Source organism: Ceratotherium simum, chromosome 5, assembly GCF_057802395.1.
Source record: "Ceratotherium simum simum isolate JZ-2026a chromosome 5, ASM5780239v1, whole genome shotgun sequence".
NCBI classification, from domain to species: Eukaryota; Metazoa; Chordata; class Mammalia; order Perissodactyla; family Rhinocerotidae; genus Ceratotherium; species Ceratotherium simum.
The window spans coordinates 58,144,266-58,157,888 of NC_141904.1; the positions used below are offsets into that span (position 1 = coordinate 58,144,266).

Sequence of the window (13,623 nt, forward strand, 5' to 3'; positions counted from 1 at the left end):
GTAGATACTCTGCCACTCATTTGTTGGGTCCTGTGTTTCATTCTTGAATAGATTTGGTTTGCCTTCATATAATAACTGTAGTATCAGGACACAACAATGATGGATCATGACTTGACTTGCTAAAATCTTGCCTTCTTACTCAAAGTAGGTTTGTCCCTTCAATCATCCTTTTTTTGGACCACCTACTATATGCTGTGCACTGTTCTGTGCAATGAGGATATAGCTGTTAACAAAACAGACAAAAATCCCTGCCCTCGTGGAACTTATATTCTTGTTAAGATCTTAATGGTAGATTTGGTCCCACCTTTAAGGCAGTTTTACCTTCCTGGCTAATACTCTAAATATAAAATAAAATTTTGTTCTAAGCCATAAGAATACTTTTGAAAATATATTTCTCTTGGTTTATCTCAGTATCTTGATCATAAAATTGCCAAGAATATTAAAATCAGAAGAGAGTCATTTTTGTTTTCTTTTCCATTCCCCCAGAGTGGTTCCTTTTCTATCTATTTATAGATTAGATGTATTAGCCTGCCTTATTTGAGACTGTAACTTTGTGATCAAAACTACAACGTTCAGAATGAATGCACCAGAGGTCATAGATTGGATTCCCATGGGCCTCTGTGGTCGGTGACTTCACTTCTAATATAAGCGCCCTGTCTCTCAGCAGTTCGCTTTTGACTAGAAATGGCACTGAGAAAAGAAGCAAAAGGCTTCTTGTAATCCATCACCCATTTTACAAGTTAAGCCACAAATTCTAGGGGTGTTCTTACATGGAATAGCCATAACAAGTTATATTTTAATATTGTACTAGATATTTTGACAGTAATGGTTTTAGATATGTTTCTGATTACTTTCAAAATGGAAAATATCTCTTGATTTAGTTGTTTATAACACAGTTGATTATAATTATATTCACTATAATTTTTCAAATAATGTATGACTATGTGAAGTTAGAAAGTAAAGGTCTGCCATGTCCCTACCTCCAAAAAAGACCATTGGTAACTCTGTTGTAGATCCTTCTAGACTTGAATAAATATATATAACTAAAAATTCATAGCTAAATGTATAGCTACTTTCAGTCTAAATGGGGTCATATTATACATACTATTCTTTAACAGACTTTATTTTTACTTAATAGTAATGAATATATCTTGAATATTTTCCATAATGAACAATGTTGCAATGAACATCCTTATGTATGCTGTATGTAGTCTATTATTTCCTTAGGAAAAGTACTAGAAGTGGATATGCCTATTTAAAATTTTCATACAAATTACCACAAACAGTACAACCAAATGCAGAGCATTATAAAAAATAATCATATGCTTAGTGAATTTATAATCTCACTAAGGAAATAAGATATATAGACACAGAATGATATAAAATAGAACATGATTAATTGCAAAAACACACGACTCAGAGAAGATGCAATAAAAAGGAGCAGCATGCTGGAGAAATGAAGACTTCCTTAGAGGTGATGGGGCTTAAGCTGTATCTTACAGAATGAATAGGCCAAGTAGGGAGAATGAACGTTGAGTTTAGGGAAATATAAACTCAAGCAAAGAATTGCAGGCCCTAATGAGCTGGCGTGCCTCAGCCCTGTAAAGAGGCTGGCCTGACTGAGACAGAGCTCATGTGGGAATTAATGCAAGGACCAGAGTATGGCTAAATTCTGAGATGTAAATCTTGGCTGAGGCCTCGTGGAGAATGGGGAGATAACTATAGGATTGTGGTCAGAGAAATAACCATCTCTGTAAATGCTATCCTAGTGCATGCCGTAGTATACACAGATGTGCCATTACAGATGAAGATCTAGGGCCTAATTAATTGCCAGTCATCCTTAATAAATTGTTAGACTTATAGTTAATATAATATATATATATTTTTGTGTGTGTGTGGGGAAGATCTGCCCTGAGCTAACATCTGCCAATCCTCCTCCTTTTTTTTTTTTGCTGAGGAAGACTGGCCCTGGGCTAACATCCATGCCCATCTTCCTCCACTTTATATGGGACGCCGCCACGGCATGGCTTGACAAGCAGTGCGTCGGTGTGCACTTGGGATCTGAACCGGCGAACCCCGGGCTGCCGCAGCGGAGCGCGCACACTTAACCGCTTGTGCCACCGGCCCCTATAGTTAATATTTTTGAGAGCAGTTCGTTGAAAACTAGGCCGAGGATGTCTTCATTGGACCAGGCAGCACACCACTTGCAAATAATTTCAAAACTTTTTTTAAGTTTTTCTCAGTATGGTTCAGGTATAGTTATATTTTCTTTAGATGTAAAAGGCTGTTAATTTTCTTGTTTTAAATGTTACTTTTATAACAAATAATTGTGATTTATTTATTTTATTTTTTTTTTTGTGAGGAAGATCAGCCCTGAGCTAACGTCCATGCTAATCCTCCTCTTTTTGCTGAGGAAGACCAGCTCTGAGCTAACATCTATTGCCAATCCTCCTCCTTTTTTTTCCCCCCCAAAGCCCCAGGAGATAGTTGTATGTCATAGTTGCACATGTGATTTATTTTTTTAGAGTTTTATTATGAGTATAAATATTACTAAGGCAACCTAATTTGTGTTTTTATGTAATAGAGCCATTTTCTTTCATCATCTTCATACAATGTACCCATGGCCCTGGGAATTTTGCTATATTTGTTACAGTTCTGTGAATACTTTAGCAAAGCTTGCTTCGTTTTTCTTTCCAGTTGGCCAGTGGACAGCCTTGATTAAAAGCCCCAGTCCTCTGCACAGCAGACACAGTCCACATTATAATTTAATATAAGCTACGTGTAATAGCCAGCATTCCATTTTGGACTAGAGTGGTGCAGAAGTAAGAGATTCAGTGACTTCAGTTAATTTTAAAAGTATTTTGCACACCAGTACATTTAGAGCACGCATAGCCTGAAGCAGTTTTATTGATATAAGCTATTTAATTATAATGAGGTTCTACTTTTATTTTTTTCTTGGTAGAAAGCCAGGCAAGAGCAAAGGAATCAGATTTATCAGATACTCTGAGTCCAAGCAAGGAAAAAAGTAGTGACGACACTACAGGTGAGTTTTAACCTAATGTTTATAAATCTGCAGATGTTATTATTACCAATGGAGCAGTTTCGGTATGCAGGTTAATGTGAGTGGAGATTTCAAAGTTTGTGTTTGGGGAAAAAAACAATGCTTCCATTTATCAAGTCACTTCCTTGAATCTTGGATATATTGTTAAAACTACTTTCAACTATCCAAATACAATAGCTGTATAAATTTCAGTTACTTATTTTGATAATGATAGTTTGCTGATAGAGCTGACTACTGTTTTTAATTATCTTTTTTTCCCCCTCTGTAGACGCCCAAATGGATGAGCAAGACCTAAATGAACCCCTTGCTAAAGTGTCCCTATTAAAAGGTACTTTAACGTATTTTTATGACATTTTAAACCAGGGCATCAGATTCACTCTTTGCCACAAAATCAATTCCATGTATTATGTGAAGTTTTAAGTTTAGTTAAAGGATTAACTTTTGTGTATATTTTTATTGTATAACAGGTTCTGTAAGGTAGCAGGAACTAAAATTTAAAATGTTGGTTTTGGTGCCAATGCTTCAAACAAAAAATTTAAATTGTAAAATAATTTGGATCAATCAAGGTTATGAAGGGCAAAGCGGTAAGTGGTAGAATGTGAAATGCAGCTGTGGTTTTTTTTGTGTTTACCTTCATGTCTCTGATAGAAACTCATTACCACTTTTAACATAAATTAGAAAAAGGTTAAAATATTAACTTTCTTGAAAGAACTGCCTGTTTGCTCTGTTACCATATGGTAGCAGTTGTAAATTTCCTCATTTTCTGGTCCTCATCCTCCAATAAATATCCTTAGGTTCTTAGGACACTCTTCCAGAAATTTTGGGTGGGGCTAAGATAAGCAGTACATATAATAAACTCTTTCACTTGTCTCACTTCTGAATAAGAAGTACATTTCTTTCTTTTTTTTTTTTTTTTTTTTGTGAGGAAGATCAGCCCTGAGCTAACATCCGTGCTAATCCTCCTCTTTTTGCTGAGGAAGACCGGCTCTGAGCTAACATCTATTGCCCATCCTCCTCCTTTTTTTCCCTTTTTCTCCCCAAAGCCCCAGTGGATAGTTGTATGTCATAGTTGCACATCCTTCTAGTTGCTGTATGTGGGATGCAGCCTCAGCATGGCCAGAGAAGCAGAGCGTCGGTGTGCGCCCGGGATCCGAACCCCGGTCGCCAGTAGCGGAGCGCACGCACTTAACTGCTAAGCCATGAGGCCGGCCCCTTGAAGTACATTTATTTCTTGATGTTTGCTTGTTTAGAATGAAATGGGTAGGAAATAAATGAGCATTTATAAAAGTGTTTTTAAAATAAAGTGCCTTGGGTGACTTATTGGTAAATTTGTGATTGTCAGCATTTAGTCTCTTTTATATTACCTAATTGTACACAGAAAAGTTGACATGTAAGTTCAGCCCAGTGGCTTAAACGTGCTGGTAGCAGTGGACTAACTAACACCAGGCAGCTCTCGAATCGGCAGCAAAAGCAGCCTGTGGAAGTTTCTCTGTGTAGAAATTCCAGTGCTTCTGGCTGGTCTATTAGGGGATCTTCTAGTCCAGACCCTGAGCTTTGGATTATATAAGGAAGCCTTAGTTTCACCCTACATGACCCTGCTGCTGGCTTAGTTGTACAATGATGGGATTGGGGTTGGTTAATGAAGAGATTACCCAGATTCTCTTAGAGTTCCTTGGTCTGGGCATCCTGGCCTTCTCTTTTCTTCCTCACGGATACTGAAGCTCTCATGGCTCAGAGCCACCTTTGATTGAGTTCTAAGAGAAGCCCTGAGGAATACTGGCCCAGGCAACCAATTGCCAGCCTATCTTCAAGTATGATCATAATTTCCAGCACTCTTAGTGATCTGCTCTCCTCTCAGATGACCTTTGGTGTTGATGAGGCATGCTTTTTTCCAGTGTCGTAATAATAAATCTAAGTTAGTATTTGCACAGTCCAGAAAGCTCATCTTGGAGCATTTCTGATTCTTCTCAGAAATGCAATACTGTTACTACATATGTTGTTACTGATACTGAAAAAAAAGTCAGAACTCCTGGACCTTTGTGAGAACACAGAGAAATAAGAGGGGAGGTGCTTAAGTAGTGAACACCTATAATACAAAAGTAGCTGTTCTTACGGGTTTTTTTACTATAGAAATCTCTCAGAAATCTTTTTAGCAGCCAAGTTCAGATTGATTTATAAGCAGCATTTATGATTGTGTTAATTATCTTCAACTGTTATTAGTGCTTTTGTGATTTTGTGTCAGTCTGTCTTAGATTTTATTTTTATCCCATTGCGTACCACAATGCCAGATGTTCAGTAAAACTCAGACATTTATTGAATGAATTAATAATAGACCTCTTACATCAAAGTTATAAAAACCACAAGAGCTTTAGGAAAGTAACACACTCTAACCAAGAAGCTAAGAGTCAAAGAGCTCTGGGTTCAGTCCCAGCTCTGCCATTTACTTGTAATATGACCTTGAGCAAATTGCTTAACCCCTCTGTGCTTCAGTTTTTTTCATTTGTCAGATTGGGGAAAACTGACTTCATTATTGTGAGGATTAAATGAAATAATTCATGTAGATCACTTACCATGGTGTTGGGAACATAACATGTTAAGCACCATAATGAAGACACTGATAATAAGAATGATGATGGTGATTGATAAAAGCAGAACTATCCGTTAAAGGGTAACTTTTCAGTAATTGAATAAGATTGTGGGGTTCAAAAAAAGATTTTCTTTTTTTTTTTTTTTTTTTTGTTTATTGCAGTAACATTGGTGTTTATAACATTGTAAAAATTTCAGGTGTACATCATTGTACTTCTATTTCTGCATAGATTACATCATGTTCACCACCAAAATACTAATTACAACCCATCACCACACACATGTACCCAATTATCCCTTTCACCCTCCTCCTTCCCCCCTTCCCCTCTGGTAACCACCAATCCAATCTCTGTCCCTATGTGTTTGTTTATTGTTGTTATTATCTACTACTTAATGAAGGAAATCATACGGTATTTGACCTTCTCCCTCTGACTTATTTCACTTTGCATCATGCCCTCAATGTCCATCCATGTTGTCACAAATGGCTGGATTTCATCGTTTCTTATGGCTGAGTAGTATTCCATTGTGTATATATACCACAGCTTTTTATCCATTCGTCCCTTGATGGGCACTTAGGTTGCTTCCAAGTCTTGGCTATCATGAATAAGGCTGCAATGAACACAGGGGTGCATGTACCTTTGCAAATTGGTGTTTCGAGTTCTTTGGATAAATACCCAACAGTGGAATAGCTGGATCATATGGTAGTTCTATCGTTGATTTTTGAGGAATCTCCATACTGTTTTCCATAGTGGCTGCACCAGTTTGCACTCCCACCAGCAGTGTATGAGAGTTCCCTTCTCTCCACAACCTCTCCAACACATGTTGTTTCCTGTCTTGTTAATTATAGCCATTCTGACGGGCGTGAGGTGATATCTCATTGTAGTTTTGATTTGCATTTCCCTGATAGTTAGTGATTTTGAACATCTTTTCATGTGTCTGTTGGCCATCTGTATATCTTCTTTGGAGAAATGTCTGTTCAGGTCTTTTGCCCATTTTTAATTGGGTTGGTAGTTTTTTTGTTGTTGAGATGCATGAGTTCTTTATATATTTTGGAGATTAAGCCCTTATCAGATGTATGGTTTGCAAATATCTTCTCCCAATTGTTAGGTTGTCTTTTCGTTTTGTTGATGGTTTCCTTTGCTGTGCAGAAGCTTTTTAGTTTGATGTAGTCCCATTTGTTTATTTTTTCTATTGTTTCTCTTGCCCGGTCAGATGTGGTGTTTGAAAAGATGTTGCTAAGACTGATGTCGAAGAGCGTACTGCCTATGTTTTCTTCTAGAACTTTCACAGTTTCAGGTCTTACATTCAAGTCTTTAATCCATTTGGAGTTAATTTTTGTGTATGGTGTAAGGTAAGAGTCTACTTTCATTTTTTGCATATGGCTATCCAGTTTTCCCAACACCATTTGTTGAAGAGACTTTCTTTTCCCCATTGTATGTTCTTGGCTCCTTTGTCAAAGATTAGCTGTCCATAGATGTGTGGGTTTATTTCTGGGCTTTCGATTCTATTCCATTGATCTGTGTGTCTGTTTTTGTGCCAGTACCATGCTGTTTTAGTTACTATAGCTTTGTAGTATATTTTGAAATCAGGGAGTGTGATACCTCCAGCTTTGTTCTTTTTTCTCAGGATTCCTTTAGCTATTCGGGGTCTTTTGTTGTTCCATATAAATTTTAGGATTCTTTGTTCTATTTCTGTAAAAAATGTTGTTGGAACTTTGATAGGGATTGCATTGAATCTATAGATGGCTTTAGGAAGTATGGACATCTTAACTATGTTAATTCTTCCAATCCAAGAGCACGGAATATCTTTCCATTTCTTTGTGTCTTCTTCAATTTCTTTCAGAAATGTTTTATAGTTTTCGGTGTACAGATCTTTCACCTCTTTGGTTAAGTTTATTCCTAGGTATTTAATTCTTTTTGTTGCGATTGTAAATGGGATGGTATTCTTAATTTCTCTTTCTGCTACTTCGTTGTTAGTGTACAGAAATGCAACTGATTTTTGTATGTTGATTTTGTATCCTGCAACTTTACCATATTCGTTTATTACTTCTAAAAGTTTTCTGGTGGATTCCAAAAAAAGATTTTCTACTTTATCTTTTTTTAGATAACATCCATGCCAATCGTCCTCTTTTTGCTGAGGAAGACTGGCCCTGAGCTAACATCCGTGCCCATCTTCCTCCACTTTATGTGGGACGCCGCCACAGCATGGCCTGACAAGTGGTGCGTTGGTGTGCGCCCAGGATCTGAACCCCGGGCCGCCAGCAGCGGAGTGCACACACTTAACAGCTACGCCACGGGGCCGGCCCTCCTACTTTATCTTTTAGGGAGAAGCAGTTGGTGGTGGTGGATCTTTTCCAAGTGATAATGTATTTATTTGTTTGTTTACTTTGCCAGATGTCAGGGAAAAATTTTTTTTAATCCTTGAGTACCACGGGAAGGCTAAATTGTGTCTGTAAAAGTGCCCACGACATAGACTGGGGAATCAGACTCAAGGAAGAAGGAATAAAAGGGGGAAGTTGTGGGAGAGAAAGAGACTAGAAAATACGAAGTGCATGTGGAAGGAGGATGAATGCTGCTAGTAATTGCTTGGGGTGCCATTGAAGATGAATCAGTTTCCCTAACCTTGCTTTAAGTTAATATGACAAAAACAGAACCCCAAAACTTTCTTCACATTTCTACATGATTGCCAGCTTTTATTAATGAAATAGCATCTTTATCAACATCTCTTGAAAGATTTTGCAGCTTGATTTTAAGAACAGACTGTCAATAGTTAGTCAATGATTAGATGTAAAGAAAAATCACCCATTAGAGGCAGACATATTTTAGAAGTTTCCAAGAAACAGTCATCATAGCCGTAAATGGTTGTTTAATCCATTGTTTTTCTTTTATAAGAGTTGTATAAATTCTTAAAAATAATGTATTACTGGCACTTATTAGAAACATTTGAGTTATGCTTGATTATATGTAGTTATGCTTTGTAATCTGTATAATTAGGTTCAGTAGGCTGACAATTTTTCTCCTAAATGAAGAGTATAAATTATTAGACCACAGTGTTAATCTTGAGAGCTGTAGAAAATAACCCCTTATTTTCTCATTGAAACCCTCTGCCTGACTTCTTGAACCATTAGTTTCAAATTTTATTCTTTCCCTTTTAAAAAACAGCCAATCTTTATTTAGAATTATAGTGTGCTACCCTTCAAGTTAGTCATCTGGGATTAGGAGAATGATCTTTTTTTTTTTTTTTTAATTTATTTTTCCCCCAAAGCCCCAGTAGATAGTTGTATGTCATAGTTGCACATCCTTCTAGTTGCTGTATGTGGGACACGGCCTCAGCATGGCCAGAGAAGCGGTTCCTCTGTGCGCGCCCGGGATCCGAACCCAGGCCGCCAGCAGCGGAGTGCGCGCACTTAGCCGCTAAGCCACGGGGCCGGCCCGAGAATAATCTAAAGTAGGTCAAACACTCACCATGAGATGTAAATAAAATGATGATGGATATCTTTATCCTGAAATATTATTTTCAACCAATTTATGCCACTTTTGAAAGAGAAATAAAGCTGTGGCTCAAGCCACAGGTTTTTATATGCTTGAAATCGTGTTTCAAAAAGGTAAAAAGAAAACTGGAATTCAGTCCAAGTAGCATCTAATGCAAATTTGCTCTATTGAGGGAACAATGCCAGGGACTCCAGTGGTTTCAAAGGCTGATAAGACTGTCCTTGGGGTTTGAGGAGTTTCTAGTCAAATTGGTGATAGGAGAGGGACAGATGATAAGCTGCTTCTTGGTGTCTGTTGCCATTAGGAGTCAAAGAAAGGAGAAAGAATGTCCAGATTTTTTATTTGTTTCTTTTTGTTTATCTTGGAAGATGGGGAGGACAGGCAGCTTGAGCTTCATAGAAGTATCATTTGAAATGACCTTGAAAGTATGTCATACCACATATGACATGCAGTGACAAAAAACTGAACCTGAGTCTGGTCAAGATTCTAGATCCAACTGCCAACTTGCAGGACATATGAAGAACTAGGGCATATTCCAAATGATGTGGTGGGGTTACAACAGCAAAATCCAGAATGTGGAAAATTTTGTAGGACTCGTGACTCAGATTCTTCAAGTCAATTGCAAGGTTTGGGAGAAAAAAAACAAAGAGTGGAGGATCCTATAAATGAAAAGAGATGTAAGAGATGTGTCAGCCATATGCAATGTGTGAACCTTGTTTAGATCTTCATTCAAGCAATTCAACTATAAAAGAAATTTCAGTCAGTGGGAGAATTTTAATACTGACTGGACACTTGATATTAAGGAATTGCTCATTATTTTCAATGTGATAATAGTATTACAGTTATTACTTAATTTTTTGTTTTTAGTTCTTTTAGAGATTATATAGATATATTTTTTAAATGGGTAGGATTATGAGAAGATTGAGATACCTTCTCAGACAAAGGAAACATTAAAAACCACAAGCTAGATAATATGGGTTGGGTTTGACAAGTATAATTAAAGTTTGTTCACATAATCATTTGAGTGGTTTTTATAAGTTGGGGTGATTATTTTGGCAGAATTCAGTGACTTCTGAGCACAGAAATGATATGATCAGACTTGTACTTTTGGGAGATTTGTTGAATGAATTGGAGTAGGTAGAGGCTGGAGGTAAAGCAATCAGTTAGGAGGCTTAGGTAATCATTGAGAAGCTGAACGAGGATGATTGCTATAGAAATTTAAACAAAAGAACAGAATCCAGTTTGGTGCCTTGTTGTTCTTGTCTTTCTCTATCATCTCTCCTTTGGTAATCTCATCTCAAATCCACAGGGCTGAGAAACTGAATATGAGAGAGAAATGGAAGTCAGATATAATTCCAGCATTTGACCCTGAGTGACTGAAAGGATGGTGGTGTTATTAACAGAAATATTTATTTCTGGAAGAAGAGGTGTCTTGGTGAAGAAAGTGATGGTTTTAGTTTGGCACATGTTGAGCAGAAAGGGTGACCACAGATTCTGGTTTGCCTGTTGTCGCAATGTGATTATTAAAATTGCTTCCTTTCACATTCAAAGATGTCCCAGTTTTGTATTGTCACACTAGGAACTAGAGATGTAGTTGGAAGTGCAAGACAGAAACTAGGTCTAGAAAGTCATTTTCATTTATTTCTGAGACTTTTATTGACTCAGGAGATAGAGAGAGAAGACACATGAGGAGGCTGCAGTCTTATGGAGGAAAGAGATATGTTGATAGTATAATAAGTGTTTTAACAGGTGGTAACTTTAGAGAGCACAGCTAACTTCCTGGCTAGGGGCAGGGATGGGGTGGAGCTGTAGTCAAGATGGGATTCCCAAGTGAGGTAGTTAAAGATAAGTGAGAGTATGCCAAGAAGGAATAGGGAGCCATGCATTTCTTTAAAATAATACTAACATTTAAATATAGGAATAATGTTTAAAGTAGGAATAATATCTGTCAGGAGTGAAGTGTACAAGAACACAAGTGTAGTAGAGCACAGGCTATGTGGAGCAAATGTGATGAAAGATAAGACTTGGTCAGACAGAAAGCAGTAACGATGTTTGGGAATTCTTTGCATAGGGCTGGACTGTGATAGCAGGGGGAATTTATAGAGAAGGAAAAGAACTATGGGGAGGACAAAAGATCCAGTTGTCAAGAAGGAACCTAGCTGGTCAGAAAGAATGGCAAAGGGATGAGAATTGACAGTAAGAGGCTGCTGCCAAAGTTAAATTCAGTTAGGCTGCCGCCTAGGACTGTCTCACATGGCTGCACATACCCACAACAGAGAGATGGTCTTTCTCCGCTGTGAAGGTTGTTCTCATCAACTAAGCCTGCAACTATCAGACCTTCCAAAGCGGGGAGTGATGGTAGTAGAAAGAGGATGCACCCACCTGGCCAACTGCCTCAGCCAGATAACTTCTATCAGTTGATGAGGTAACAGATGTTGTGGCTGCATCAGCCTTCAACAAACATGCACATACAAAATAGAACTTGGGAAGAAATGCTTTGATATGGCCCTTTACCAAGTGGTTCAGAGTATCTCAGCCACGTGTCGAGCAAAGGTCAGAATTTAAGTTATATCTCTAGTCACTATTCTGAAGAAATACTGACACCAAATTTAGTTTAAGATATCATGTAGGTGTTCTTTGTGCCAGGGCCGGTTCATTTAGTGGATTCTTGTGTGGTGTGGATCTCTTTACAGCATTTAGCCCTAATCTGAGAAAAGCTGGCCCCTGTCCCAGACTGTATATCAGGCAGTTCTAAAGATAGATCATTTCTGTTAAGGGGAAAACTGATTCTATTAATCTTTCCACCTCATCATGGTTCCTAAAAAACATTTCCATTTGATTTGCATATCTAAATAAAATGGATTTGGCTCAGTAAGACTTTCATTTTATCTTCATCTAAACACTTCCACCAATACTCATCACAAGATTGTGAAGTAAATTGATACAAAAAGTCCCTTTCCATGACAAAAGTGAGGCACCATGAGAGTGGACCCAAGCCATAATAAACTAATAATTCATTTTCCCACACAACCATATGAAATACAATGAGCCCTTGGTCAACCTTAGCGCAAAAATATTTGCTCATTCATCTTTGGTAAAAAATTGGCACTTGGTTTTCTGAAAAGAGGATCTGCACGCTTCTGCACGCTACTTGATTAGTTTGAATATAGTCATTTGTGTTTATTATATTAAACTTAATTTATAAAGATTTTTCGTCAGTATCTCTAATTACGTAATCAAACACTGTGTAGAGTTTGTATGTTTACATTATTTGATACATGGCATCTTTATTTGCTTTAATTAAAATGCAGGCCCTTTTGGAGCCGGCCCGGTGGCGCAAGTGCTTCAGTGCGCGCACTCTGCTGAGGCGGCCCGGGGTTCGCCAGTTCGGATCCCGGGTGCGCACCAATGCACTGCTTGTCAAGCCATGCTGTGGCAGCGTCCCGTATAAAGAGGAGGAAGATGGGCATGGATGTTAGCCCAGGGCCAGTCTTCCTCAGCAAAAAGAGGACGATTGGCAGATGTTAGCTCAGGGCCGATCTTCCTCACAAAAAAAAATAAAAACAAACAAACAAAATGCTGACCCTTTTCATTATGTGGTACAAAGAACTAATTGGCAAATAGCAGATTCCTGTGTTAGCAAAACTCATTATTGCCTAGATTATATTCTGTCTCCTGAAACATAATTACTTAACATAAAAATTGTTCCATTACTGGGGCCAGCCTGGTGGCGTAGTGGTTAAGTTTGCGTGCTCCACTTCAGCCGTCCAAGGTTCGCGGGTTTGGATCCCAGGCGTGGACCTACACACCACTCACCAAGCCATGTTGTAGCAGCGTCCCACATACAAAGTAGAGAAAGATTGGCACAGATGTTAGGTCAGGGCCAATCTTCATCACCAAAAAAAAAATTGTTCCATTATTTTTAGTTTGAAAAGCAAGTATTAGTTTTGTTTCACAACATCACTGTTGAAGGGAATTGTTCTGCTGCAGACAAGAATTATCTGCTTTAATAGACCTTTGAGACAGATTACATATGATTCTTCATTTATGAAAGGATCCCCTTCCTTAAAATAAAACAGGCTTTTAGTTGTTGCATTAATTCATTTATGATTGTTATGTTTATTTTAAAAATCTACACAGTTTAGATGCAAATCTTTGGTTATTTTGTGTGTTAATCAGATAGTTAAGTGTCTACTGTATGTCAGCATTCTATTAGTTGGAAAGTAGTATGGAATATAGTATGTTCCATATAGTATGGAACAAAAATGTGAAACGTATGTACATTTAACATTTGTTACTAAAAAGAAAACAATGATAAGAATCCTCTTTTTCCTGGAGAAGAAATAGGAATTGGTTGTTAGGAAAGCATGCTGCTTAATGCTATGATCTAACTAAGAAGGTACCATGATTTATGAGAAAGACAACTGAGCTAGAGTGAGAATTCCAGTCCTGTCTCCACCACTTCCCAGATGTGTAAGCCATTTC

The 13,623-nt window shown here is 37.8% G+C and overlaps 1 protein-coding gene across 16 annotated transcripts in view; it reads left to right on the plus strand.

Annotated features, from left to right (window-relative positions):
• SLMAP (sarcolemma associated protein) overlaps positions 1-13,623 on the plus strand; it is a 157,318-nt gene that overhangs the window by 121,000 nt on the left and 22,695 nt on the right. For all 16 annotated transcript variants that reach the window (XM_087431213.1, XM_014793200.2, XM_087431217.1 and 13 more), the window contains 2 exons: positions 2,963-3,043; positions 3,330-3,389. In XM_087431213.1, the coding sequence (XP_087287339.1) occupies positions 2,963-3,043; positions 3,330-3,389 (141 nt within the window). The remainder of the gene's footprint in view (positions 1-2,962; positions 3,044-3,329; positions 3,390-13,623) is intronic.